Source organism: Gallinula chloropus, assembly GCF_964237585.1.
Source record: "Gallinula chloropus genome assembly, chromosome: 17".
Taxonomy (NCBI): domain Eukaryota; kingdom Metazoa; phylum Chordata; class Aves; order Gruiformes; family Rallidae; genus Gallinula; species Gallinula chloropus.
The window spans coordinates 9,754,581-9,782,190 of record NC_140102.1 but is presented as its reverse complement, the minus strand read 5'-3'; the positions used below and the strand labels follow the sequence as shown (position 1 = coordinate 9,782,190).

Below are 27,610 nucleotides of genomic sequence, written 5' to 3'. Positions count from 1 at the left end.
CAATAGACCCCCCACATCCAAGGTAATTGCCTCAAACTTTCATTCTCAGCAGAGAGGCAGAGGCTAGCACTTTTATATTAAGATGCTTCTCATAGTAACATAGACACTGAAAATAGGTGAGATTAATAATGTTCCAGAGGAGCCTATTTTGAATACAAAGGGAATTTAGCCTGCTACTTCGCAAGACAGCTTAAAATTGGACTGTTGAAGTGTATCCCCAATAACGGTTAGAGAAAGGATGTGAAGAAAATATTTAACAGTCAGTCTGATTTTCATCCCTCAAACATATTTGTGATTATGTGTGCCTGATACTTGTTCCTTGGAAATGCTAATCTGGGTCCCAATTTTCTTCACAAGAAGAACGATCCATTCCCAGCTCTGGTCCTGTGGCCACACCAGCCATCACCAAACCACTCCCGTTACCAAAGTTGACCAAATTCCTGTAGTTTTTCCTTTTGTTTGGCTTAGATTTACTACCCCTGACTTTGTGCTTTGCATCTGAATGGCACAAGGAGGGATCTCTGGAATGCAATACAAAGGTTCGATCAACATGACTGATGAAATTTCATTAACTTCTATCAATCTATTAACTTAATCTCAGATTTTGAACTTTCGCAAAATCTGGGGCACCTGAAAGCTCTCCATGTGATGGAAGCTCTGTTTCAGTCGCCTGCACTTGAGAAAAGTAAATGTTGAAGATATCACTACTTCAGCAAGCGTTGCTAACTCCACCCTCAGGTTTCAGATGGGGTAAAATGCTATGCCAAGGTTACAGAGTGAATCGGTATGAAAGCAGCTCCTGAAACTTCGTTATCCAACCTTTGATCCCCCAGTGGAGGTCACTTTGCTCCTCTGTCTGTATCCACATGTGTGGAAATCACATCCCCACAGGTATTAGGAACAGGAAAGGTTCAGTGTCTGTCCAGACTAACTTCCAGAGTATGTGCACGCCCACAGGTAAGAGAGGTGTCACAGATGGAATGAGAGACTCCAGCGCAGAGGTGTTCACTGCCACTTTGCAGAACTCAGAGCAGAGTGCCTTCTAATTAAACACTGTAGGCCCGTGAGCCCTCACAGCTTGGCCTGCCCATCAGGAACAGCAGAAACAGCAATGGGGTAATTGGATGCCAAGCCCCAGCTCACCTCAGTGTGATCTGCAGGAACATTCCAATCCCACATGCTGACAATGCCCTCAACAGCACTGAAGCTCTGCTTTTCTGCCTGCCAAGATCCCAAGGTAACGGTCAATGAAGAAGGACTATAAGCTTGAACAGAGCTGGGTAATGGACTGTGTTTACATTGCTTATCTTGGCTAATCCATGAAATATGAGGGGGGTTTCATTGCTATTCATCCCTAGCAAAGCCCAGCCTTGGAGTAGCTCTATTAGGCTCAATGGACTTACACGGTGTCTTTGTCTCTGTAAGCTGAGCTGCACATTCATCAAATCCTTTGTCAACTTTGCTGGTAATTCTGGCTTTGTCTAATTGCTTCAGGTTTTTGAAAGGATTATGATTAAATCTTTCCTAGTAATTTCTAATTTTTTCCTAATTTTAAGCCGCTACATTATTATGTAGATTTACCCATCCTCTTTATAGACACCAGTGTTCTCTCCCTGGGTTTTTTTCCCCTTTTGTCTTGTATTTTCCATGGTGCATCTGCAGAAGTCAGGTGCCCCTGGCAGCTTCCAGGATTAAAAGGACAGAGTGGAAGAGGTTGCTGAAGTCCAAGTATGTTGAACACACTATACTGATGAGTTGCCACTGCTGGCAGTGAGGTGGGATTCAGCCCTGTCTGATTGGGTCCATAACCCAGATGTGAATTTTGAGATTCATCTCTACTTTTCACAGATGCAAAAATATTAGGTTCCTAGCTTGTATGTGAGTCAACGTACTTTATGGGCAGAGAGTAGCATATATTGTTAGCAAGTTATTTAGTGGAGCAAAAGGAAAAATTCTCCCAGGCATATTCATAGACATGATGGATTTCAGTAAACTAAATATAATCAAAAGATTCAGCTTTAAATTTAGGGCTTCACATCATCCAGTTCTTTTTTCCACCTAATAAAACCCAAGCAGACAATTGGGCTGGAATTTGAGTGACATGAGAAGTTCCTACCTTCTATTTGCTCTAAAAATATGTATTTGCCAGCACCCTCCTCTCTCTCTAATAGATCACTGGTGGACAGTTAAAGCCAGAAGAGAAAGGACAGTAAATTTAATTCTCCTGTAGACTCCACTAGGCTAAAGGGTATTTTCACCCAGGTTTTATTTCTCCAAAGGAATTCTAGAAATACAGCAACACACTGCTGAAGTCTCATTCTCAGCCCTGCAATTGACAGTGTTTGGTCGAAACTCCACATGGCACATCACTGTCCCATGATGTCGGTGAGTTCCCACTGGTACAAGGAGGTGCTGGGAGGAACATCGTAGAATGATGGAATGGTCTGGATTGGAATTGACCCCAAGGATCACAGAAATCCAGACATCCAGAGCAGGCGAGTCTGTACAGAAGCTCTCCTGGGCAGTCTGCAGGAGGAATCTCTGATCAAGAGCAAATTCACAACAAAAGGATGGGTCTATTTGCCAAAGACTGTTGAGCATATTACTAAACATAGCACGTGCATTTCACGCATTTAATACTTTTTCCTACCAGTAGGACAATTTCTGGATTAACACTGGATTTTCCATGGTGTTGAGCACCCATGACGACTTCAGTGGGAGCTTCAGCACTGCCAGTAGCACAGGTCTCAAAGAATAAGTGCTCCCAAGGTAAATATTAGAGTTATGAAAAGAGTTGGAAGGCAGGGTTTAACCCAGAGTACAGAATAAGCCTGTAAGAAGATTGAGAGCAAAGGCAGGGGGTCATACTGTGATCACACAGGCTTCTCTAGCTCCACTGTAAGTCTACCACTGAACACATATGCATTCTGTAGTTAATACTGGGCCAGTTCTGAGCAGCTAAAACCCCACAGGAAACCATAGCAAACAAAAATGTTATGCTGCCTTACATCCTTATCAGATTGCTGGAGAGTTCATGCCAATGGGGAAGTCTGATTTTTCACAACGCTAAAAAGAACAGCTTCTTCCAGATAAAAACAAGTTAGTAATGAGCTCCTCAGCACACATGATTATATAATTCACCTTTTTAAATATGTAAAAACACCTGCTGACTTCAAGCAGACTTTTAAAAAAGCACAACATAGGGCTAAACGCACACGATCCAAGAGAAAGCACATGATGCCGCAGGCCAAATCCTCTGCTGTCCAACTCTTCTACTTCACTGGGCTTCACAACTTCAGAGATGCTTTGCTAACATGCATCATCTGAGGAGTGGCCCCAGAACACTTTTCAGTTCTTAATTGGGATGACCGTACCAGGCATTTGTCAATAACTCCCTTTTGACCACCCCCTCCCCCCACAATGTCACTTTTTCTGAATTTATCCAAAAGCAAATCCTTCCCTAAATGACAGGAATTGCTTTGGGAATGTCTCTCTCAAAATCTGCCCTGTTCCAACTGGGTACCCAAATACCTTAATCTCGGGGTTCTTTTGAGGTAAACATGTCTTTTTTTTCCTCTCCACCATCACCATTCTAATTCTTACTCTGATAAAAAATGAAGCGTTAAAATTGACAAATCCAACCTCTTTTTTTCCCCCTTTCATAGATCAGATTTTTAAAATTTTTTTTTTCTTGCAATTACTTAAGGAAGAATTCTTAGAACACATAAATCAAAGACAACATGGTCTCATCTGCTAGGTTTTATGGCTCAGATGGTTTAACACCATATTTTACTCTGATTGTACCATTGTCAGGTGCCATGAAATAAAAACTTAACTCAGAAATCTAAGAAAAAAAATCTGTGTAAATGGAAAGCTTATTTTGCATGTGATTTTATATGCTACCTCACATTTCTCTGACAATACACATTTATCAGATGCAGAGAAGCAGATCTACTGACACACATAATTCTTCACTGAGGCCAGCTGAGGAATATTTCATGCAGAATGCCTTTCCTGTAAATAAGTGTTCAGAGAACTAAAAAAAAAAAATAAATTTCATACTCCGTTCCTCAGTCTCTAAGTGGAGAGAGAAATTCCCCATCTGTTCTACCTGACATCTCTATCAGCACTCCTGTGTGCCCGGGGAGGTTTCAGACCTGCAGCCCCCAGCCAGAATGGAGCGAACGCGACATGAACGACTGGTGGAGAGTTAAAGATCAGCTCTTTGGCTGCCAAATCTGAATAGCTCTTTTCTGCACCACTGAAAAGCAATGAGGATGCTTCAATGAGCACTCTAGGTTGTTTAGGTAGATGAATAGTTGAAGTTCCTTTTTGGCATGCCCTATGTATGCAAGCTGGCACTGTCTCATGAATGAGAAAGGCCCACATGGCTTAGGTTGCATGCTTCCCTCTTCACTCAGATAATATTAGTTCCCATTTCCTATCTAAAAATTTGTATTTGATTAATTTACTGAATTGATCCTAAGTGACGGTAGAGGTTTTGGATGAAAAAACACCTCCCTTAATAAACACATGTCCTTTCCTCTGCATTTGCATAAAGAAAACCTCCCAAGTCAAACCCAGTGCAGTACCAGGGATGCTGCAATGAACCATGTCCTGAGCAGGAGTGGTATGTGTGAACTCTCTGGAGGGGAGGGCTGCAAATGTAATTTCACCCTCACCTTCAGCAGTTCTCTCACTAGAAGGAAAGAACCACCGGCACCTTGCCAGGTGAGTGCGAATAGGAGGGGACTGGGAGTTTATCTGCTGGTAGAGTTTGGCATCCAGTACATCACATGAAAATATTAACGAGGGAATTCTCAGGTGATGGAAGACCTTGTGGCTTTGCCTTAGAAAAGCATAACCATGCTTCTGGCATATACCATTTGGGATGACCAAAGCCAGTAGAAGATTAGGAGGAAATCAACTTCCTTTTTCCTTTGCACACTTTCTTAGGAATCCATTGCTTACGGCCGGTACAGCAAAGTGCACTACATATTCCAGTATAAAATAGCAACTGCAAAGTATTAGCCACAGACCTGGGGATCTTGATCCTTAGCTCTTCTTCTTAGTTCATTAAAATGCCAGTTTTCTGTATTTTAAAAAAACTGCTAACTTTAGGGATAATCTATAACAATGGACTGTGTGTAGTACAGTCTGATGGATACTCAGCTCATATTTCAGGTTCTGTTCCTCGTTTTGGGCTGTCTCTGTCTCTCTGTTATATTGAAAACTTTTGATGAAATCCTCTTACTCCACCGCTTCCTTATTGCTACTCCCCCTTTGTCTGACAAATTTTAATTACTACAGTACTTCACAACTCCATTCAGTGCTCCAATACTACCTCTGTGATAGGAGCAAAAGCAATTCCTAAACCAGAATGCAAGTATAATACTCTATCATTATGTCTTCTTTTATGGCTCCTAGCACCCTCTTTATGGCTACTAATATATTGTGGTCTCTGCCTTTCACTTACTGATTTCTGCTCTCCTTCACTCAATGTGTCCTTTTTCTCACCCAGGGAATTAACACCCCATCTCTGCTATCTCTCTTTCCTGCTCCCAGTTATAATGCAGTGAAGTTATCTTCTCCTCATGTTATTCTTTCCCATCTCAAAAAGACAGGAGTCTATAGAATGCCCGACATCTGCAGCAACACAATTAGCAGCCAGGATGCGATGGTCTGTAGTCGGTGTTACCGTGTGTTGCTTAACGCACAGTGGGTAGTGGACTAATACAAAAGCCAGAGCAGGAATGCTGAAATCTTCAGAGGGCTGAAGGGAAAACTGAACTGTATGAGCTAAAATATACCCTCAGAGAGGAATGTAAGGGAGCTTTTCATACCTGTTGGTTCTGCTGGGTTGCTGACTCTAGATGCTGACTCCTGTTGACATTAAGCAAACATTAAAAACAGACCTGGTTCTACTGCAGGACAGGTAGAATTTTACACATGAACTACAGACACACACATTACTGTGTTAATTTAAAATTCTATTTGAGAATTCATAGTAATGGCTTCCCTTTCAGCTAATTCTCTCCACTTCTGCTCTCACAGCAGCAGTATTGGCTCACACCAACAGCCTTAAGGGGAACAGGTCAGTTGAAAATCTCTGCTCTGCACTAATACATTTCAACACCTGAGAAGCAGAAAAGCAGCAATTAAGCACAGCAAAATAAATAATTCAATAGTTAATTTGACTTGCCAGGTTGTAGAGTATTTTTTTATATCCTCCCAGATTGTATTTTAGTTTAGAAGAAATGTCCCTGGAGAGTAAATCTATGAGAGCCTGTAAAATGCTATAATGCGATATAAGACAAAAGCTCGCCCACAAATGGGGCAACTATTGTTTAAAGAAACGTGTTTTTTTGTTGTCAGAGTGCTGCATATTTCATGAGAAAGAGATGAAGTCCTTCTCTGATTCCTTATGAATTAATCTGGCAACTGATTAGGCAGGTAAAGCAGCCATAGATTGGAAGACTAAAATTGCACTGCAGGTCCTTGACTTTTAGACGAACACAAACCAAACAGAAAGCTAATGCTCTTTTCTGTGGTAAAGGAATTGGCTTATTTTTAATTGCCTCACAAATAATCTATAGACAGTTTTGAGTGGGAGCAATCCATGTGGCCTCTGAATACATGAATACACATTGAAAATGGAGAAAAAGCCTTAATGCAAGATGAGCCTTAGTAGGAGAACAGAAGAGCAGCACTTTAACAAGGTACTCCCGCATGACTACTGAGTTTGTAGGGTTATGGAGCAGGGTGATGTGACCCGGTGGGAAAAAATAAAGCAGTCCAGATGGAAGGACTTCCAGTCCCTCCTAGTAAAAGATGGTGAGATGGAAACTGAGATGCCAGGCAACCATATGTGGACAGGCAGACAGAAATAAAACTAAGAGGAAACAGGTAGGACAGGGCTTGAGGAGGCTGTCAGCAGCCCAATGGCTGAGTGGAACAACAGGAGAAGCACCAGAAGGGAACACACCGAGCCTTCACGTGTGGCTTTGAAACAAAGGGATGTGTGATGCTTCTGGTGCACGTTTGCTGCTCTCACTCATCCTCTGCGGTTACTTCAGAAGCCAAGTGATCTCAAAGCAGCTGCACAGACTGGCTCGGCAGTATTAGCGAGACGTAAATGGACTTGTTGAAAGGAGAGTACACCAGGGAGGATGCAGTAAACACAAACACTTTTTATCTCAGATATACACACACTCTCAATTACTGAGTAGTCCAGATTTTTGCTTTCAACTGTTTCTGATATTAATGCAAAGCAGTAAAGTTAAAAAAAAACCAAACCCACCAAACAAATCCAAAAGCAACCACAAAACCCCTTCCTAGCTTCTCTGGGTAGAGTACAAAACCAAGATCTCAATATCCTTTACAGAAGGGATAACAAAACTTTCTGAAAGGCTCAAAACACCATGGCTTGGGCAGGATAAGCACTAGAAGCAGCACCCAGAGCGTGCCCTCCCCAGTCCCCAACTCTGTCCAGTCGCTGATATTACAGTACATGAACATTTGCAATCATTTGAAAGATGTAGTGGCTTTTAAAGTAAATAAATAAATTAAACCGGCTCTTAAGCCTCTAGAAAATTACTACAACTGCTATTATTGTCTCTCACAGTCCCAGGAAAAAAAAAAGAAAAGAAAAAAAAACAACTACCGGGTGAAAACCAGGTGTAATACAAGACTTATTTTATTGCATCTTCCATTTCATAAAGATATTCAGGAACATATAAAAATAAACACTCCACTCCTTTGCAATTAAGTTTCTCTCTGGTTGTAAGTACAGCTATTTTTAGTTTTAATTTGGGGATATCTCCCAGAACTGCAGAGCATAATCAGCTCCACCATAACCCTGCATCATCATTACCAGATACCAGACTAACTTTGGGAAATACACACTTCACATACTGAAGGTCCCAGCAGCACTCTTCTAGCTGACTGTACACATCAGTTCCTCCAGTCCCAGCTTCCAGTAACACCAAATATTTGCCACTAAGTGGTGCTACAAAGATTTGCTCCAACTGCAGATGAGGCCCATTAAGCCCAAAACTGTTCTTGCCACAGTCAATACCGCTCCCTTGCCAAACAAAGGGGATGGGGAAAGGCGTACTAATTTCAAGCCCCATTAAAAATGCAGGAAATAATTCAGCATTCCCCTCAAATGTAAATGCAAGAAAATGTATGAGGAAATCAGACTGAAATTTGAGTTTCTAAGAAGGAATGACAGAAAATGAGAAGGAGAAAAAGTACTGGAAAGAATGCATCTAACTCCAGCCCAGAGCCTCCTTAATGGTATCTCCCCATTTGACTGCTTTGGAGGTTTCCTATTCACTGTGGTTTAAATTACTTCTCTCTCCACTGAGCTGTACTAGACCAAGCACAATGGGGTTTTTATGGATCCTGCAGCCATCGCAGGAGATTGTCAGCAATGTTGCCATAATCAAGAATATTATTCAAAAGTAATTGCTAATGTGATAGCACCAGCCTACAGCCATCTCACCCCTATGGTTTTTCCAGCTTCCCTGTTGCTGAGCAAATCTCTATCACAGCCCTTGAGATGTGGGGGCACGGTGTAAAACAGAACTGCTCACCCTGGGGGCATTGCCAAACACTTACCAGCCAATGTTGAATTCAACGTGAGCATCAAAGAATCCGACGACAGGAGAGGTTGCTGCCTTCCAGCCTTGGATTCGGGCTCGAATCAGTCCTTCTCGTTTGGTATTGCGCACTATTTTCACAAGACCCGGGTATCTTTTATTGACATACTGGTCCAGATTAAATTTTAGCTCAACTGCAGCACAAAAAAAAGAATCACAAAAATACTCAGAATGAGAAAAGCCCTGCCATGATACGTTTTACTTTGATTTATTCTGCAACTTAAAAGGAAATAAATCCTTAAATATTCCAGTCTCACAGATACAAACCAAGTACAGTAGTTGTGGCATGAGCCACCAGTTCCAGGGGTATCAGCTCAGTGACATTCTCTACCCATCAGAGCAGTTACTGTTAGACTTGCACAGATTTAATATGGCTTGATGGATGTAAGTATTGTTTTGAAGAGGCAGCCTGTCTAAATATTTTTAAATAATTACTGTTCTAATTCTCTGATGATTTGCATTAGCTTACAAATGGCCTCTGAGAAGTGATTCTGATCCTACAGCAGCGTAACTGGTGACTTCTTTTTCTGATTTATGCTATTCAGTAGGAGTTTGAAAAACAACCTCGATGGATTTTGGGTCAAGACCTAATTCCAATCAGAATTAATTTCCCTTAATTTTAAGGGTTTTCCCTTAAATATAATTAGGGCTCCTCAATACCAGACTTCTTCCCTGTTGAACTAAATGAGTATCGAGGATTCCAAATAGTCTTCTCTTTTGTTCGTTTTTAGGCATTCAACCACAGATGGAGCAGAACTCATTCACTCCTTTATTCAGCTTCATTTCAGTAGGCTTATAAACAGGGCAAATTACCAAAATGGTCTCTCTATTTTTTAAATCAATCTAGTTTGGTAATTCATTTACACTGCAACTTATTCATAATGAGGCTTTCACTCCAATATATCTATTAGGAAAAGTAGTAGAAGCTTCCTGGGCATTAGAAACCTCATTCTTCTGATCTATATTACACAGTAGAATCATTATCATCAGAATCAAAGACCTGATAAATCTCCAGTTATCTAGAAGAATGTCAGAGAAAAAAACCATATAAGAGTTCACTGAGAAACAATGAGACCAGTTCTTCTCTGTATTACACTGACTCAATCACTTTGCAATCTCACATAATTACTCCATAGGTTACACTGCCATAACTGAAAGCAGAATTGGACAAAAGGTTCCTTAAATCTATTTGGTTTAGGGAACTTATTTTTGTTTTAGTGATTTGTTCTTTCAACCCTCTTTTCTCTTCAGGGATCCTAAAGAAGAAGAACAACTCAAAACTGGAAGATTTAAAACCGTTCATCTGTGGAGAAAATGCTAAGCTTGAGCTTTATTTTATCAAATATATTTTGAGATGCTGCAACAGTTCTATATGTATAACAACTTAAAACACAACAACACTGCATAGACATCTGTATCCCAAAAGTTCTTCAAACCTGATTGTCCTGTGAAACAGGATGATTGATAGCACCCTACATGCTCACTAATATTTTGAGTTTTGAATGCTGTAATAGAAGTGGTTATTTTTACACTAATGAACTAGACGACCTGTAAGTTGCATGTGCTCTGTGCACATTCTGTTTCCTTCTCAATCTAATTTACTCCCTACCTCAAAAAAAATCCCCAACCCCACCCCCCAAAAAAAAAGACTCCAAATTTGCTATTTGCAACCCCTGTTTAAATCACCAACCGTTAGGAGTTGGAAAGGACCTCAAAAGATCATCTAGTCCAAACCCCCTGCCAGAGCAGGATCACCTAGACTAAATCACACAGAAATGATGAAGAAGCAGAGTATGCTGCCATGTAAAAGACTAGAAACTACTGTTAACTTTATTTGGGTATAGCCCCACTTATCCTTGAAAACAGCCTTTAAACTTCCAGTCTATTCATGATGATATTTCTCTGGATCAAGAAATTTAGACAAGTCATTTCTATATTAAGATTGCCTATACAAATGTCATTCATCCTATGAGGATTTCAATGACATCATCAGGGTTTATCCACTTCATGTTTATTTATTATACACATGGATAATATTTACTTGCAGCTTTATACATGGAGCTCAATCAACTCTCATTGTCAATCATGAAGTCTCTCAACTTCTACTGACTTCAATAGAAATATGTTAATTTACAATAATTTACCATCTAGCTTATTAACCATGTATCAGTGGTTACATGTATCACCTTCTTCCCCTGTCTGTTTAAATGCAGAATGATTCAATCCTGCTTCATTCCCACATTTTGGGGGGAAAAAAAGTGCTTTTAAGGTAGTAGTGACCAAACTCCCTTTGATTTAGATTTCATTAACCACACAGGGTACAGTATTTAGAGGAAGAGTTACATATGTTCACCATTGTCACTGTTGTCGTCCACCAGAATGATCTCCTTGAGCAGGTGCGATGGGGTGTGATTCACAACACTGTGCACAGAGCGCAGGATGACAGAAAGCGCCTCGTTTACAAATATAAAGACCACAGAGATCTGGGGCAGGTCATCTGGGTAGGTCATCTGCTTGCACCTGGAGAGAAGGAAGAAAGAATTAAAATCCAAGGAGACACTGAGAGGTAGAACACACTGACGAACATCCTCTCCTCGTTGTTCTCCAGAATATGATATGAGGGCTTGCAGGCACTACAGTTAGAAGCAGCAAACTTTCCATCAACTCAATGAAAATCAAAGTGTACCTGCATGCACACATTTTTAGCAGCTCTCATCCTCTAGAAGGTTAAAAGCATCTCTTGAAAACCAAAAGAATATCAATGACTTTGTTCAAAAACAACCTGGAGAAGGCTCTAAATGCAATAGCCTGCCTGTGCTCGCAGGGGAACCATCAGAAGGTTTGCTGATATCTCATAATTAGATCTCATACTTTTAAAACCAGGAGCTACTCAGACAAACTTTGCATTTGCTCATACAAAGAGCACTTGCCTCCCTTTCTGACTTTGCAGTTAGTGCGGGCATAAGAAACACGTGACATTTAGTGTACAGGCACATACTTGGTGAGTGTCTGCGAAACAGATCTGGTCCATCTGAGCCGCTGGAATCACTGCCTATCAACTTGACGAGTCATGATGCCCTTTGGTCTTGCTCACTGATGTATATATTTTACCAACAGGTATTTTGAGAAGAAAACCAGAGGCCTGGAGAAGTCACACAGCGCAGAGCAGTGCCTCTGCTTCCTAAGCCCTCAGCCCATGCCCCTCTGTAATGCCACACTTCTTCAGTTTAGTGGAATTCTCTCTCACTAGCAAAGATGCTAAGTGTAAAAAATTACCTACATGTTCTCACAGTCAAAAACCATTCAGAATTACCATAGCAATTACTGGACCTACTCTCTAAAATACTGCTAATGATATCCAAGGAAATGACTTTTCCTGCTCTTATCAAACTTTCTGACCTCTTTGCTCATTACTTTGGCAGAAAAATCACTTTTTTTTTCCTGCTATCAATAGCCATGGGGATGGGGAGGGTGACAAACGCTTGACTGTTGGGTAACCTCTGGAAATCAGTTATGAATTCTACTAAAGGGCATTTATTTGTAATTCCTACTCATCCCAGCATTACTTGCTCAGAAAGCTGAGTACTTATCATTGATTACAGTGTTTCCATAGCTACTCACTAGCAGCTTGCTGGTGGCCTGTACCATAGAGAGGACTACTGTGTAAAACTTCTAGCTAAGCAGCATTCTTATACCATCTAAAAATAGCCCTGGAACAAGGGCAGAGACCTACAGGAGGTGTGAATGCTCTCACCCAGCCTCCTTTTTAAATTTCTCTTTGAATGTGATTTCCCTATTGACCACACCAATGTATCAAAGTCATCCATCAGGAATACTTTACTAAGAGGGAAAAGCCATCAACTGAAGACACAGACCTTGTGAGATTCCCTTTGATGAGGGACATCTTTGGCCTGAGAGCAATTTGCTTCAGAGCCTCACTTGTGTCAGCAGGACACAGCAAACTGCACCTCAGTGAATCAGACTCGTACACAAGGAGCGGGTGCATTGCTGGTGGAAACTGAGGCAGAGGAGGGAGCCCACCCCAGGCCATGCATCCTGATGGGTTCCTGCATCAGCACTCTCAGCTAGCAGGAGAGAAGGAAAGCAAAGAACCATGTAGCCAAAGCCTGGAGATAGGAGGCTGTAGCAGAGAAGGAAGTGCCGTGAGAATGAGAGGGCAGTCACAGCAGCACTTGCAATCTAGAGGGACAAGCAATCAAAGGAAAGGTAGGGAGAACACAAGTGTCAGAAGCAGAAGCACATCTGGAAGGACCAAAGTATTTTGCTTGGGAAAAGACAGGTAACCACTGACTCACCCAAGCACCCAGCCCTATGTTCTTGGTGGAGTAGGACTGATCCCGAGTGTGTTTCCTCCACCTTCCCACTTACATTCTGAGCACATCACTCCTTCTAATTCAAGTTGTCCAACCATCACACCTAAATCATAGCCTCCACTTTTGACTTATTTGTTCTTCATCATATTAAATCAATGTATTATAACCTACTGGTGCCTTCTCCCCTTTCTCTGTGAGCAGGATACAGTTGAAAAACTGCATAATGTTTGCATTTGGAAAGAGCACTACAACCATTTCATACTAGTATATCTTGGGTAACCCTGCTGCAAGAGGAACACCTAGATGGGCAAAGGCAAACCTCAGAATTTAGCAGTAGTTTAAAAGCTGTCATAATTTTATTTATTACAGCAAGCATGAAGAACAGCAAAAGAAGCTGTCCAGCTGAGTAGACTTTCCAAAGTACAGCAGTGATATAGGAGTTTATTTCCTGCAGGCTTCCAGTCAACCTTGAACTCCCAACTCCTTAAGTCACTTAAAAAAATGAGATGGATGTGCTGAGGTAGTCAGGAGAAAATACTGGTCCACTAACAAACACTTCTGATGATGCCTGAGAGCGTGAGAAATCCCAGTCAAGGGGCCTTTCCTTAAAAATCAGTGGGTGCTTAAGTGCTTTGTTGGCTTGTTGCCCAAGTGCTTCCCAGTGTATTCTGTAATTAGATACCAGCTGCAGCAATTTACAGTTAATACTTCCTTCATTCCAAGAAACTCTAACCAGCAGTTGACACACTGAGCCAAACAGTGACATTAGCAAGTTACACACAAGGATGCTCTGCCACCAAAGCACGTTGCCCACTGTCACCTTACAATGCCTTTGCAGCTTTGTTCTTGGCAGGAACACTGACAGCAGACCGAGGGCATTGCAACGCAACACTGAGTCGCTCGTGCCTGTTCGCAAGGTTGAGAAAGTCAGAGTCAGGAGGGCACGTGAAGTCCTCCTTGGTGCAGCCCTTGATTTTTGGCCCTGGAGTGTGGCAGCAGGACACAGTTTGTTCCAGAGGAGTCTCAGGAAAAGTTAAGGCTATAAGAAGCCTATTGACTTTCAGTAAGGCATAGGGCAGCCTCTCAGAAAATGGTTCCAAAGTCTGGAAACAGAGATAAAGTATCAGGCAAGAAACCGGGGAGCTTAACACGAGACTGGTCACTTCCATTACCTCTTTTGAGAAAAAAAGCAACCAGAAGGTGAAGGTGTTGAACTGCATGAAGGTGTCCCAGCAAGGCACATCTTTATATGGTTCAACCCGAACCATACTTTGAACCTGACTTTGGTAAGAAATCAAGAAATCATCCATTTCTGGCAGCCCTGACACCATGCAGTGAAGTGCCTGGGCATGGAAGGCAGCTCCTCCTCCGGGAGCAGAGGTTTGGCTGCCTGCCTGGGGAGCCCACAGCACCAGCTTCACCCCCAGCGCTCAGCCAGGGAAGGGGGCGGGGTACCACCATTCTCTCCACTTCTCTGTGCGAGGTCTGCCCACATTATGAACTGTGGCAACCAGGTGAGGGAGGCCAATTACAGTAATTGATAGCCGAATCTTGGCCTCATTAACACCTGTCTAACACTACTGAGTTCAGGAAGGATTTAGAGCAAACATTTGACCTCTGTGGTAGCTAACGATAGTCTAAGCTGGCCAGACATAGCTCACATTTAATATTACTGTGATTCTACATTAGTATTATGAACTGTCATCAGGTCTCACAGTGTGCAACCAGCAAAGCCCTTCAGGTCTGCATGAGAAGCAGCACCTCTCTCCAGGACACAAAGGCACGCTATACAGAAACACACTGCTGCATGCATTTAGGACCAGGGATTCCAAGCAAAGGCTGACGATGCCATGGCTAATCACTTCCATGGACTAGCTGAGGATGGATTAGACCTGATATGTGAAACAACCCTTCAGGCACCTTTCATACAACACGCCAAGCATCTAACCTGAGGCATCCTGCTGTTGTCTTGGGAAGTCTTTGACTGTTCTTGCTCTGCATTGGCTACTGCAGAGCTTGGCTGGGAACCCAGAGGTATTTCCTTTGTAAGTGACAGAGAGCTTGATGTCAGATCATTTTTCTCTACTCTGGAGATAATTTTCACTCATTCTCCCCTTTGCATTGAACCGGTTGCGTAAATGAACATTTCCCAGCCAGCCCCCTGAGCCCAGCTGTGAGCACTGCCTGTGCAGGCATAAGAGAACAGGGAAAGGTCTTCAGTGGGCAGACCAGAACCTTGAAAAAAAAAACTAGTACTGACACAAAAAAGGTCATAAATTAGGAACTGTGGCAATGAGAAAACAAAAGCTTCTCAGCTACAGAGAAGCCTGTTCATTGCTGTCCTGTGAGCTTGTAGGTAATAAAGGGAAGGAGATTTTCTTTTGTCTGAACCTTCATTCCTTGATAGCTGTATTTACTCTAGTCCTATCTGATCAACAGAAAGATGTGAAGTCCTCTCTTTATCAGAGCTGGTCTCACAGTTTATTTGATTTGCAGTATTTTCTGTGAAGGACTGACACTACAGCCATGCAGGCAATCCACTGCATTGTCAAGGAAAGAAAAATCTTTTCTGCTCTCTTTCTCCTGCCTTCCCTCCTGTCTGTATACTAGCTAAACTCCAAAAATGAGTTTTTCTTGCAGACCTTAATATACTGAGTTTGAAAATGGATTAGGCAATGCATTTAGAGATTTCTGACAGCTTTACCCTTCAGGAAGAAGTGCAAACAAAATTAAAGCTGTTTCATGAATCTTTAAAGTATTTAATACAAGATACGTTTTTCCAATGAGCCACTGGGATGGAGATGACTGTGGGTGTTTCTCCTTCACAAACCTGATGAAAGTGCTGGGCATGAAGAAACCTCCTCTGCAGTTCTGGCACAAAGAAACCTCAACAAGCTCTGTACCTTGAAAGCAGCAGAATGCTCTCTGTCCACATTTTACAGCCACAGCAGAGGAACAAGGCTCAGCAACATATATCAGCGAAGGGACAAAGATAAATACTAAAAGTACTATTGAATCCTTGCTTGTTAAGACAAACAAATACTGCTCCTAATCACCAGGCCACTGTGTATTTTGAACCTGGTTAAACCAAAGGCTCAGAGTAGTCTCACATACACAATTGCCTCTTAGTACCTAAATGCTGCTGTGACTTCCCCGGGCACAGATGACTTACAAGAGCTAAAGCAGGTACTTCAATGCCTGATTTCTTTCCCCTGAAAACCACCAAGGCTTTGCAGCTAGTGCTAAATGTAATAGTAACTTTCCAGAAGCGGAAAGGAGCTAGCATGGCTTTCTTGTTCCACGCTGGCACAGGAGCAAAGGTGTGACAAGCTGCAAATACCTCCTTCCCCAGCATGGGATGCAGCTGCTGACCAGTCCACAGCAAAAGCAACAGCAGGCTACAAAACTGATTAGCTTCATGGATCTGTCAGGCAGAGGACTCCAACTCCTTCCTAATTAATCCTCCTTTCCAACAGATGATGTTCACTGTACTATGCCACAACATTCTCTATTAAGGATGGGTTTTTTCCTCCCTATCCAAAAGGGACCCCCCCCCCCCAAACCAGTACATTTTTCAGTTCAAGACTTGCTTTTATTTTCCCCTCCTGTTTTGCAGCTCAAGGACAGCATTCCCTAAGAATCACATAACATAATAAGCTCACAACTGTGAACAAGGGAGCAGTGGTACAGAACACTGATGCTCTGTGTATCTTGATAGAAGCAGCCCACTGTATTTACAACTAAGGTAAAAAGAGAAGCGTCAGTCGATGTCAGGAAAAACCCAGGAAGCCTGGTGATACCAGAAGACACCTTTTTACTGTGGTTATTTCTTTGCAATCTGCATTGCTTTACAGACCAGCTTCCACTTCGATTTATCATACAGGAGAAAAAAGAACCACCTCCTTTTTTCTGAAGTTCTTGGGAGAAGTGCAGATACAAGATTGAGTGTGATTTTTGTTGGTGCTGTAAGCTTGGTAGTATAGGCAGCTCTAAAAAACTATCATCACTGATGAACAAGGGATTTGGTGGATGAATTTCCTCTTGCTGACAGCTGAAGAAATTGGGATAGTTTTCCCTCCCTCCCTGCAAGCACTATAATCCCCCATCAGTATTTGGGTGTTCAGCATCAGCCCTTACACCCCACAGCCATCCAGTTGTTGGGTCCTCAGCAAAGAAAGTATTTGCCAAAGGAACAAAAGGTAACTTTGAGCTCTGCTGCCTGATTCTTGAAAGAAGAAACCGAATGACTGTTTTGCAAGAAGTAAATGTAATGCTGAAGAAACAACTGCTCATTCTATTGCTCAAGAGATGATTTTCATAGCATGTGTTACCTAAAATGCTCCTCTGTCAGGACTTTAGAGTCTGGAAATAGCCAACCTCCCCGGCTAATGTCTACTGGCCTTGTGCTGCCTTGGCCACACTCCACACACTGTGTCCTTGGCAGTTACCCGTGAAGAAGAAAGTCATTAAAACAAAGACACCCCTTCAACTGTTCCTGCTTCTCCTCTCATATGGTTTCAGCAAACCTGACTAATTTCTAGCGTTCTCTAGCAGATTTCCCATTAAGAAGTACTCTTCCACTCAAGGTGAGCAGCTGAGGGAATTGGGGTTGTTTAGCCTGGAGAAGAGGAGACTGGGGGGAGGACCTTATCACTGCCTACAATTACCTGAAAGGAGGGTGTAGAGAGGGGGGTGTTGGTCTCTTCACCCAAGAAACAGGTTTATTTTAGACATCAGGAAAAAAAGTCTTCACCAAAGGGCTCATCAGGCACAGGAACAGGCTGCCTGGGGAGGGGTTTGAGTCACTGACTGCATTTAAAAGACAGGTAGATGAGGTTGCTCTGGGATATGGTTTAGTAAAGGACAGGTATGGTTGGACTCGATGATATCAAAGGTCTCTGCCAACCTTGTGATTCTGTGACTTTCCCTGACTCCCCTTTAATACAGAATCAATGAAAATAACCTGCCCCTCTGCTTTCCTGGTACACAGGGATGTTGACTGTCATTTTCAGAATTATAATAAACTGAGATCTTAAATCTATGCCATACTGTGGAAACTCCCAGCAGTTTTTCCATGTGCCTCCATGTGCACTAAGAACAAAATCACCCATGTTCAGTAGAAAGAAGCCAGGCCAAACCCTTGTGTCTGTGCTAATCTCAAACACTCCCCATATCAAGGAAAAGGAAATTTTCGTATCAACCAGAACAAACCATTGACTATGCCACGAGTTTGCCAGCGTGTACCTGCTGCTGGGAATTTCCTACATTCCCAGGCTGAAGGACTGGGCTATAGGCCTGTAGGATTTTTAGACTGAGGGAGAGTGGCAGCTTTTTTAAAATAAACTTATTTCCTCCCTTAGGACTCTCTCATCTCTTTCCAATTTCCTTCAACAAAGACCAAATTTACAGGAATTGTGTCCTGTGACGCTTACACCAAGGAGAGACCCCTTTCAAGCTTGGACACAGATCCTTCCACAGGTAGGTTCTTTGCCAGGGGGATTGGACCCGATGAGCTCTCGAGGTCCCTTCCAACCCCTGTGATTCAATGATTCCATGATTCTATGAATATTAACCCTTCCATTTCGGATTGTTAGACTCTTCAAAAGTAGCTGTCACACACATAAAATAAGAGGCCACGTATTTCAGTGAGCTATTTCTGGTTTTCCTCAGGCAAACAATACCAGAAACACACCATCATGTCTAATACCCATATTGATTTATACACATAAAAATGCTAAAGCTAGTTCAATCACTTTTAAAACAAGTCCCTTTATTAACATGACAAATGACTAAAAGTTCACGCTCAAATCCTGCTGTAGTAAAAAATATTTGCCTTTTTTTGGGTAACTTAACTTGAGTCACTAATACGTTTTGAAATACCATCTGTAAGAAATTTCCACTCTATCCCCTAGTGTGCCCATTCAAATCTGCCTGTGGCTGTATGCATGATGCATCACAAAGCATTAGACTGATTGGAAATTAATGGAGAAGCTGAAATCTCCTTTCAAATGCTCTTCAAAAATCACCAAAGAAAATGCATCCCCCATGTGACTTTATTTTTAATGGTGTGATGCTCAAATTTAAGGAAGAGCCCAACTAAATTCCAGGTGACATGTATTCTGCTGAATTTTAGGTGATTAAGTATTAATGGCTTATTTACATTTGTCAAGTGAGTCTCAAGAATTTCTGAAAGATCCTGGTCCTTGTTCCAATTGGATTTTTAGCTTTCATCCTTTAAAAGTAAAAGCTAGACCGGAGCTGTCTTAGAAAAATTAAATGCAGAGATGGTCTTGCAAAATTGTGCTTTCAGATTGGAGAGCTCTTTGAACTTGAAGCTAAGATAGAAGCACCAGTGAAACCAATGAATTGATACCAAATAAAGGCAAAACTAAAGGCATTTTACCAATTCAGAATAGCAGTGCTATTAGAAGGGGTGTATTAGAAGGGATGTTATTAGTAGGTCAAGAGAGGTCCTTCTCCCCCTCTATACTGTCCTGGTGAGATCACTCCTGGTATATCTTGTCCAGTTCTGGGTCCCTCAGCTCAAAAAGGAGATAAAATTCCTTGAAAGAGCCCAGCACAGGGCCACCAAGACGGTGAAGGAAGTGGAACACCCTCCTTAGGACGAGAGGTTGAGGGAGCTGGCCCTCTTGAGCTTGGGGAAGAGGAGACTGAGGGGTGACCTTATTAATGTTTATGAATATGTAAAGGGTGAGAGTCAGGAGGCTGGAGCCAGGCTCTGCTTAGTGATGGCAGTGACAGGACAAGGGGCAGCGGGTACAAGCTGCAGCACAGGAAGCTCCATGTGATAATAATGAGGAACATTTTCCCTGTGAGGGTGACAGAGCACTGGGACAGGCTGCCCAGAGAGGTTGTGAAATCTCCTTCTCTGGAGACATTGAAACCTGCTTGGATGTGTTCCTGTGTGATTTAGTCTGGGTGATCCTGCTCTGGTAGGAGGGGAGGGCTGGACTAGATGATCTTTCGAGGTCCCTTCCAACTCCTAACGCTCTGTGATTCCACGTTGTTACCAGCAAAATATATTCTGAAAACACTACCTTTTCTGCAAATTTTTGAAATTTAATTCTGTGAACTATGCTGTCTGTGGAGGAGAGAGAATATACTCTCATCTCAGCGCTTCGCCAAAACTAAGACCTCGGATTGCAAATAGGAGAAGATCACAAAGAGCCACTCGAGTAGCCAGAAAATGCTTTTGAGGTCGCATTCACAAAATTGGCTGCTACCCTGTGGCACCACTTCTTGTTCCTGCCACCAAGACCATTACTAGCCATGTGAAGTCAGCTATTTAGCTGCATTTCTGACAGTGATTTCTAGCAGATTTCCCATTAAGTACTCTTCCACTCCAAGTGATGCATCAAGGTCCCAAAAAAGGATCTCTATGGCAAAGGAAGAATTAATCCCAGCATGTCTGCAGGGAGTGAGAAGGTAACAGCCCAGATACCCAAATGCATACTACATCCATTAAAATACCACCTTGTCTATAATGTCTCTACAGCTGCATTCCAAGTCCATGCCAGACATAAGGAAAAAAACAGAGGAGCATATGAAGTTAAAGGAATAATTTTCAATAAATAATGTATAAAAGTAAACTCACCATTCTCCCATTTGCACAGAAGAGTTTGCTGTACCCTTGAAGCTATTTGTTATTCAGATAATATGTAAATACAGAAAATTATCCTTGACTATTAAAAAATTTACTGCAAGTATTTCATATTAAAAATTCAAGGTACTCCTGTTTAATTTTGACTATCTCAATCCCTCAGCCAGTGCTGTCAGTGCTGGACAGAGGCTGAGTATCACAGTGTAATCTAGAAATGTAGGGCAATAAAAAAAGTTTTCAAGGTAACTGCTGCAGAGCTGCTCACGGATTTCATTACAGGTTTGCTGTCACGTTGCAGCGTGGTGGTAAGGAGGAGGATAGAGGAATGCAATCATTTCCCACTATTACTTCAGCTAACAATGTTTTTTATGGTCTCGGGAGGACATACAACAATGTTTGGCAAACAATCCTTCCTTTAATGGGCTCCAGCATATTTCACAGGAGACCAGCTTTAATCTCTGGTCAAATCCAGTTATGCAGCAGAATGTTTCTTTCTAGCTATGTACAAGCACAGGATGGTTGGAGGAGTAAAAAACCAAATGGGAGGTCAGTCATAAATTGAGTAAAACCCATCCCCTCACTGCCTGCCAAAACCGTACTGAGCAGCTCTTCATCTTGCCTTGTCCCAGCAGTTGCAAGACTGGTTGTAGCCCCAAAAGGGAATGCTTGCACAGCAGTCACAGAATCACAGAATCATAGGGGTTGGAAGGGACCTCCAGAGATCACCGGGTCCAACCCCCCTGCCAAAGCAGCTCCCTAGGACAGGTCACACAGGGCGGCGTCCAGACGGGGCTGGAATATCCCCAGAGAAGGAGACTCCACACCCCCTGGGCAGCCTGTCCCAGGGCTTTGTCACCCTTACTGTGAAAAAGTTCTGTTGCAGCACTTGGTGTGCTGAGGAACCAGCAAGGGCCCTGAAATGTTTAAGCAGTAGTCACAGGGTTTTTCCTCTTGCTTTAAATGATCAATTTCTATCAGAGTGAAAACAGACTGAGTTTATGGTATGTGGGAAGAATTATGGTTCAAATAGAGCAGTGTTCCAAGAACAAATGCATAAAGAACATTGATTTAGCAGTGAAAATGGGCATATTAAATCCATGATGTTTAGATGTTTTATATGGGATCGAGTGGAGCGCTCGATGGTTGTAGCAGCATGTTTATAAAAAGGCATGTCTCAGAGTTAAGCAGAGAGGACAAATGAAGGTGCACGTGCCATATGTATTTCCCTTACCAGACAGGGTTAGGAAACTGCCCGAAAACTAAACCTCTGCAACAGCAGAGGATAGGGCACATCTAAAGGTCTCAACAGGCTCTGGATCAGGACCCTGCAGGATCAATCACTGGGCAAAACCAGCTTTGTGAGAACCTAAGAGCAGTCAGAAGCTGAGATACAGGGACTTCACTCCTCTTTACATCTTTCCCTGCGATAATTGCAGGATTGTTCTTTGTGTATTATAACTACTTCCTTTATTAAATATCCTATTGAAGTAAAGCAGTTAAGCACGTCTTAACTTCACCAGGGTTACTCATACACTTAAAGCTAGGAACATATTCATTGGACTGGAGCCTAATTGCACTTTTATAGCTTTTGTTTAAATTAAAGGCTAGCTAGAGGTGAACAGCACAGCACCGAACAATTTCGTGCATTCAGAAGTTAAATGTTAACAACAGTTTCTTACCTTCTAATTATTTTGGGCACTTCAGAAAACTCCAGCATTTTAATTTAATTTTGGTTACATTAAGAAATAAAACCATTTTTTTTCTAAGAACCCAGCCACATTTCCTGTCTAGCACAGAGCTGGTATCTAGGGCGCACTTCAGAGCAGAAAACACTTCAACGTATGGGGATTTTTTTTAAATTTATGAGCTCTTACCCCAATTCAGAAAAACAGGTCAGCATATGCAGACTCTTCACTCAGGCTGACAGAAATTAGCCACATATCCTAGACCAGGCAAGATTGTGATTCTGAGTGAGCCAAGGACACACACGAGTCTCTTCCTGACCCTGAGAAGCTCCTGTAGCCACAGAAGCACTTAAACATTCACACACTGCTCCTGCCCGCATCTGCCTGCTGAGATTTCCTTTTGCACTCTGGTGCTTTTTCCTACTTCCCCACAATCCATAGACATTTTGAAGTCACATCCTCAGTGTCTGCAGGTTGAAATCAATCTGCCATCAGAAAGAAACCCAAAGTGAGTATTCAGCACTCCCATGAAGCGTCTGCTCAGCAGACTGAAGTTGTGCTCACAACTGTGCCCTTCCTCAGCCCTCGTTGATAGACGGACACGTTCAACCTGTTTCATCCCGACTATTTACTCAAGCCTGTACTTGGAGAAACTCTCCCCCTCTGCTTCCAGAGATTCCCAGCTCTGTCAGGCAAAGGAGTCGAGTGCTCTTCTATGAGCAAACAGATCACAAATTCCCAGCCTCTTGGGTACATGTGGGTTAATGACACTAAGGCAATAAGCCACTGAACTAGCTGTAGGTCATGCATTTGTTTTCAGGCAGTGTAGAAAACACAGGAGCAAAGCTTCAATGTCATTTTTATCTTGAGTTTAATGTAAACTGCACCATGACCCTCTGGGAGAACTGTGTCCTAATGAAACATCCACGGAGGGGATGAAAGCTTGCTCCATTTGCTGCATGAAACAACTGTTCACTTTGTGGGTGGAAATAGCTAAAATTCACACCTTTCCTCTGGAATTTTAGGGGTACAGTCTAACTTTGCAACAGCACCCAAGGGTATTTTAGTGCACTGTTTTAATTATTATTGCTGCTATTAATGTTCTACCATTAGTCAAGCTTGAACTACCGGCTCTGCCAGAGAGGTGTGTTTCATACTACCCCAGAGGCTAGCCCAGTGCTAGGTCATTCTGAAGACAAAATACATAAACGCAGACTAAGGGAAGCCTGGGAGCACAGAATAAATAATATACTCATCCCTTGGAGCAAAGAAGAAAATAAACTAATTAAGGAACTATTTGACAACCTGAAGGCATCTCACACAGGTAAAATGCAACTCCAGAGGGCTTCATTTCTAGAAGCTGAGAAAGCTTTGTGCATAAGCAATATGCAGAGATGAGGCCTCCTGTAATTTAAACTGCCTAATGCCTCACTGATAAATCCAGCCACACTACCACCACCAAACATTGTAGGTGCACCTAGGAGACCTAGGGGATTTGGATCTTGCCTGAGGTCTGCCTAGCAATTGTCCTAATTTTCACTGTTTAATTCAGACAGATAAGGAGAGATGCATCTTTGTGCTGGGTACCCAGCTCCGCTGTTCTCCTCCATTGAACAGCCTCTTGTCATTGCTTAAGTGATCCCTACGCAACACACCAGCCATACCATAATTCTCTACAGAAAACAGTGAACAACATCGCCGTCCCTTCTGTCATTACTGTTAACCTTCTGCTAAGCAAGGGCCTTCCAGCTTTCTTTCTGGGGAGGGGAGATAAGAAACACTGATTCAGAGTATATTTCCCAAGTGCTATTTTCATGTTCATGCTAATCTGTGAACCAGAATTGGTCACAGTAACGTACAGAAGATCCTTAACCTAAGAAATTGCAGCCCACACCAAATTCTTTTGCAAAGAGTAACTTTACCCAAATATTCATTAATTACAGACTTAGACTACTCATCTAATACAGAGCATTTATGTGCACACTAAATAAGAAAAAAAGAATTAATACTAGAAACAGAGCATGCTGTGCACTTCCCCAGTGACCCTGCCTTTACAATACTTGGCCAGTTAAAAGCCCATTGCAAGCTTTGTGTGAAAAATGAAATTTCCCAGATGATTTTCCCATTGCTCACAAGATGATTCCTTTCAGTATGCAGAGTTTTCAAGAGCCATAGAGCTCAGGAATCTTATTTTGCACCACGTTTTACGCCCTGATCTCTGCTCCGTGCAGAGGGTGGGGTTTTCACTGCCTTGGAGCCCCAAAGCTTACTAACACATACTGCATGAGGGTTATTTAAACATGTCTGGGCTGTAAGAAACAGAGACAACAATGATCTGCCTAGTGCTGGCTTCACAAAGGAGCCATCAAGGCAGTGACCTGGAGCTCCCGCTCCTCAGGGCTTGCACCGTGTTTCAAGAGAAGTCTGCAGGTGGGAACATTCAGCTGCTGCAGGATTTCCATGGCCAAAAGGATGCAGGCCAAAATTGCATGCACTCAGCTCCACAATGACTTCTGAAGAGAGCCTACTGGCTTGGTAATAACTTAGGGGAAAGTGTGCACAGACTGCATGAGAAGCAACTGTCCTTAGACCTCCCTTGAAGGTGACCTCCTTTGACTAAGGTTTGTTTTTGAGACCACAGCAGAAGGTTTAGAAGCGATACAACAGAAGTTAAGAATTTTTTCAGAAAGCTGGAGGCACAGAAAATAGAGGCCCCATACTTCAACACCATAAAACTATCAAACAACTTAACTGGCAGGTGCTGTTTCAGAGAAACAAAACCTTTGAAAGCATCTAGATCAAGCTAACCACGACAGGGAACTTCCATTTGCTAGTCTGCAACTGTCAGGTACTTCTGGCTCTGGCTAGTTTTAAGAGTGTCTCACTTTTATTAGCACTAAATTCACCCAAAACAGGAGACATGGGCAAAACAAGCAAGAACTGACACTATTAAAATGAAACACTGCATCAACTTGGAGTTCACAATTCAGTTTTATTTCAGACAGAAGAGTAAATTGTCTGACTTTCTGGCCTGTTTATGTTTTTAGCACAAAGACACAAACAACAACAACTAAGAATCCTTTGTTATTTGACCTGAAACCTTGACTTTGTTATACTATGACATCTATCAATAAAAAAAAGAAAAGAGAAAGGAACCAAAACTAGCTAATTTTTGAGGTTGCACCAGGAAGGCATTTGGAAATAATATGTATTTCTCAGAACTAAATTTGCATACATATTTTAAGACAGAAAAGGGGAACATCATCCCAGCCCAATAGAATTATTCCTTCAAAGCCATAAGGGCAGCAGGTGTAGTATAACAGAGATACATGCAATGAAACATAAAAGAAAATGAAATACCACCCTGAATTCATTGCCTGACTTGTTCTGTTAGTTCTCTTTATCCTGTAATGTGGTATCATGGAGTGTAACATAACATGACAGTTCAGAAATTTACAGGAATACCCTTTTCTCCTGGAAGTGATAGCAGGCAACAATCAGCCCTGGGCCCAGGGGAGGGAAATGAAAGGAACTTTAAAATGCCAACACACAGCTGCAGAGAGCTGCAAGTCATGGCTGGCTCTCACAACAGATACATATTTAACTGTGAAAGAACAGCACACACAACTTAAAGACAGGACCCTGCCGTTGCTCTTCATAAGGCAGAGGAGTAACTCCTCCTGCTATGAAAATGTTGTAGCACTCTGTTTTCCAGTTCAGGAAATTACTACAGTCTCTAAAGCATACTTTCTTTTTTCTTTTTTATAAAGTAACCTTGTTTAAGGAACCTGGAAATGTACAGAACACATGAGACACATTTAGTCTTATGAGCTGTAAAAAAAACCTGAGGGATGCAAACCAGCTTTTCCATCATCTTCTCCTCCCAGCTGAAAACACTGCTGCACACACAGTTCTGTTTCCAGAACTGCTGGGTGAGGACTTTACCCAGGCTGCCCATGCTGGCAGGTCATTCTTCAACATGAGGTGCTAATACAGGAGTTCCCCCCTTTCTCTATGCCTTGGAGCATTTAACATTTTTGAGTGGATTCACCTGAAATCCTACTTCAGCCAGCTGTCCTGGGTTCCTGAGGAAGAGATCTCCAAAGGACACAATACAGTGTATGTCTTAAGATGTGCTACCATGTTGCCGCCTTCTCCATTGACTATAAAGGCAGCCAAGTTGATCACTTTAATTTAGATGTCTGATTTTCAGTCAATGTTACACAACCCACCTTAGGTAAACTATTCATGTATTCCAGAGTATGTTCTGGTGCAGACAAACTGCAGGGAATGGCTTCCAGTCTTACTGCATTTAAGCACGACATTGCAATCAGTTATTTTTCATGCTCCCCAGTTAATCAAATTCAGCCTTCACTAAATCTACATTTATTAGTGCTGACACTCGTGCAGAACTTGTCTTCAACAATTAATATACACAAAGACACTGCAAAAACGTAACAAGAGGAAAATTACTGCATTTGAACATAAGGTGGGGTTTTGGAAAAGGTGGTTCAGTTTTATGATTCTGTTAAATTTAGCCTTGCCAGTCCTCCTTTGATTATCCCACCAGTCAGTGTTAATAATCAAGATCTATGTTATATGCTTTGTGGTATAATTAAAGTTGCTACTTAATTGGAAAGCCTAGCTAGCACTAAACAAAAGGGAATCAATAACGTATCTAATGGGAAAAGCCAGAGAAAACTATTGAATATCAGGAATAACTACAAGATATTGCCCATGTCCAACACCGCTACTATGGAGACAGCATGGAGTCCGGCTCATGGGGAGTCTCTGCTTAGGAACCATGTCCTGAAAAAAACCCCAGTACCATCTACCAAACACCAGTGAGGTCACCAACCACTATGTACTGCAGAGCAAAGGCAGAGTATTGCTGTAGTGCGGCCTGGGTGCTCTCACAGTCCTACCTCATGCTCATACTCTGCTGCTGTTGATCAGGCAAAAAGCACTCTGAGAACCTTCCTGATGTTCAGATGGCCTCAAGAGCTGGCTGTAAAAGTTTCTCAATAAATTTTTATTATTATTGGGAAACATGGTCACAGTGTTGGTCTGTTCCTCAGTCTTCCCATTGGAGCAATTTAACACCATATAACAAATTAAATATTCAAAGACCTAATGGTGACCTGGGATTTTGGACACAAAGGTTTGAGCTCATATTCTAATTAATCTATCATCATCTATGCAAAGTGAGCAGAGCTCCAGCAGAGGCTGGTTAAAGACCTGCAGTTCCTTCAGAAACAGGGTCAAGTCACAACTACAGGTCTCAGTGACAACTTACAGAGGTACAGC

General features: G+C 42.2%; 1 protein-coding gene across 1 annotated transcript in view; it reads right to left on the bottom strand.

Moving 5' to 3' along the window:
* Positions 1-27,610, bottom strand: part of GALNT9 (polypeptide N-acetylgalactosaminyltransferase 9) — a gene marked incomplete at its 3' end in the record, with an annotated part of 149,382 nt that overhangs the window by 85,081 nt on the left and 36,691 nt on the right. Inside the window, exons 3-4 of the mRNA XM_084271881.1 lie at positions 11,017-11,183; positions 8,623-8,797 (exon numbers count right to left, since the gene is read on the bottom strand). Of these exons, the coding sequence (XP_084128007.1) occupies positions 8,623-8,797; positions 11,017-11,183 (342 nt within the window). The remainder of the gene's footprint in view (positions 1-8,622; positions 8,798-11,016; positions 11,184-27,610) is intronic.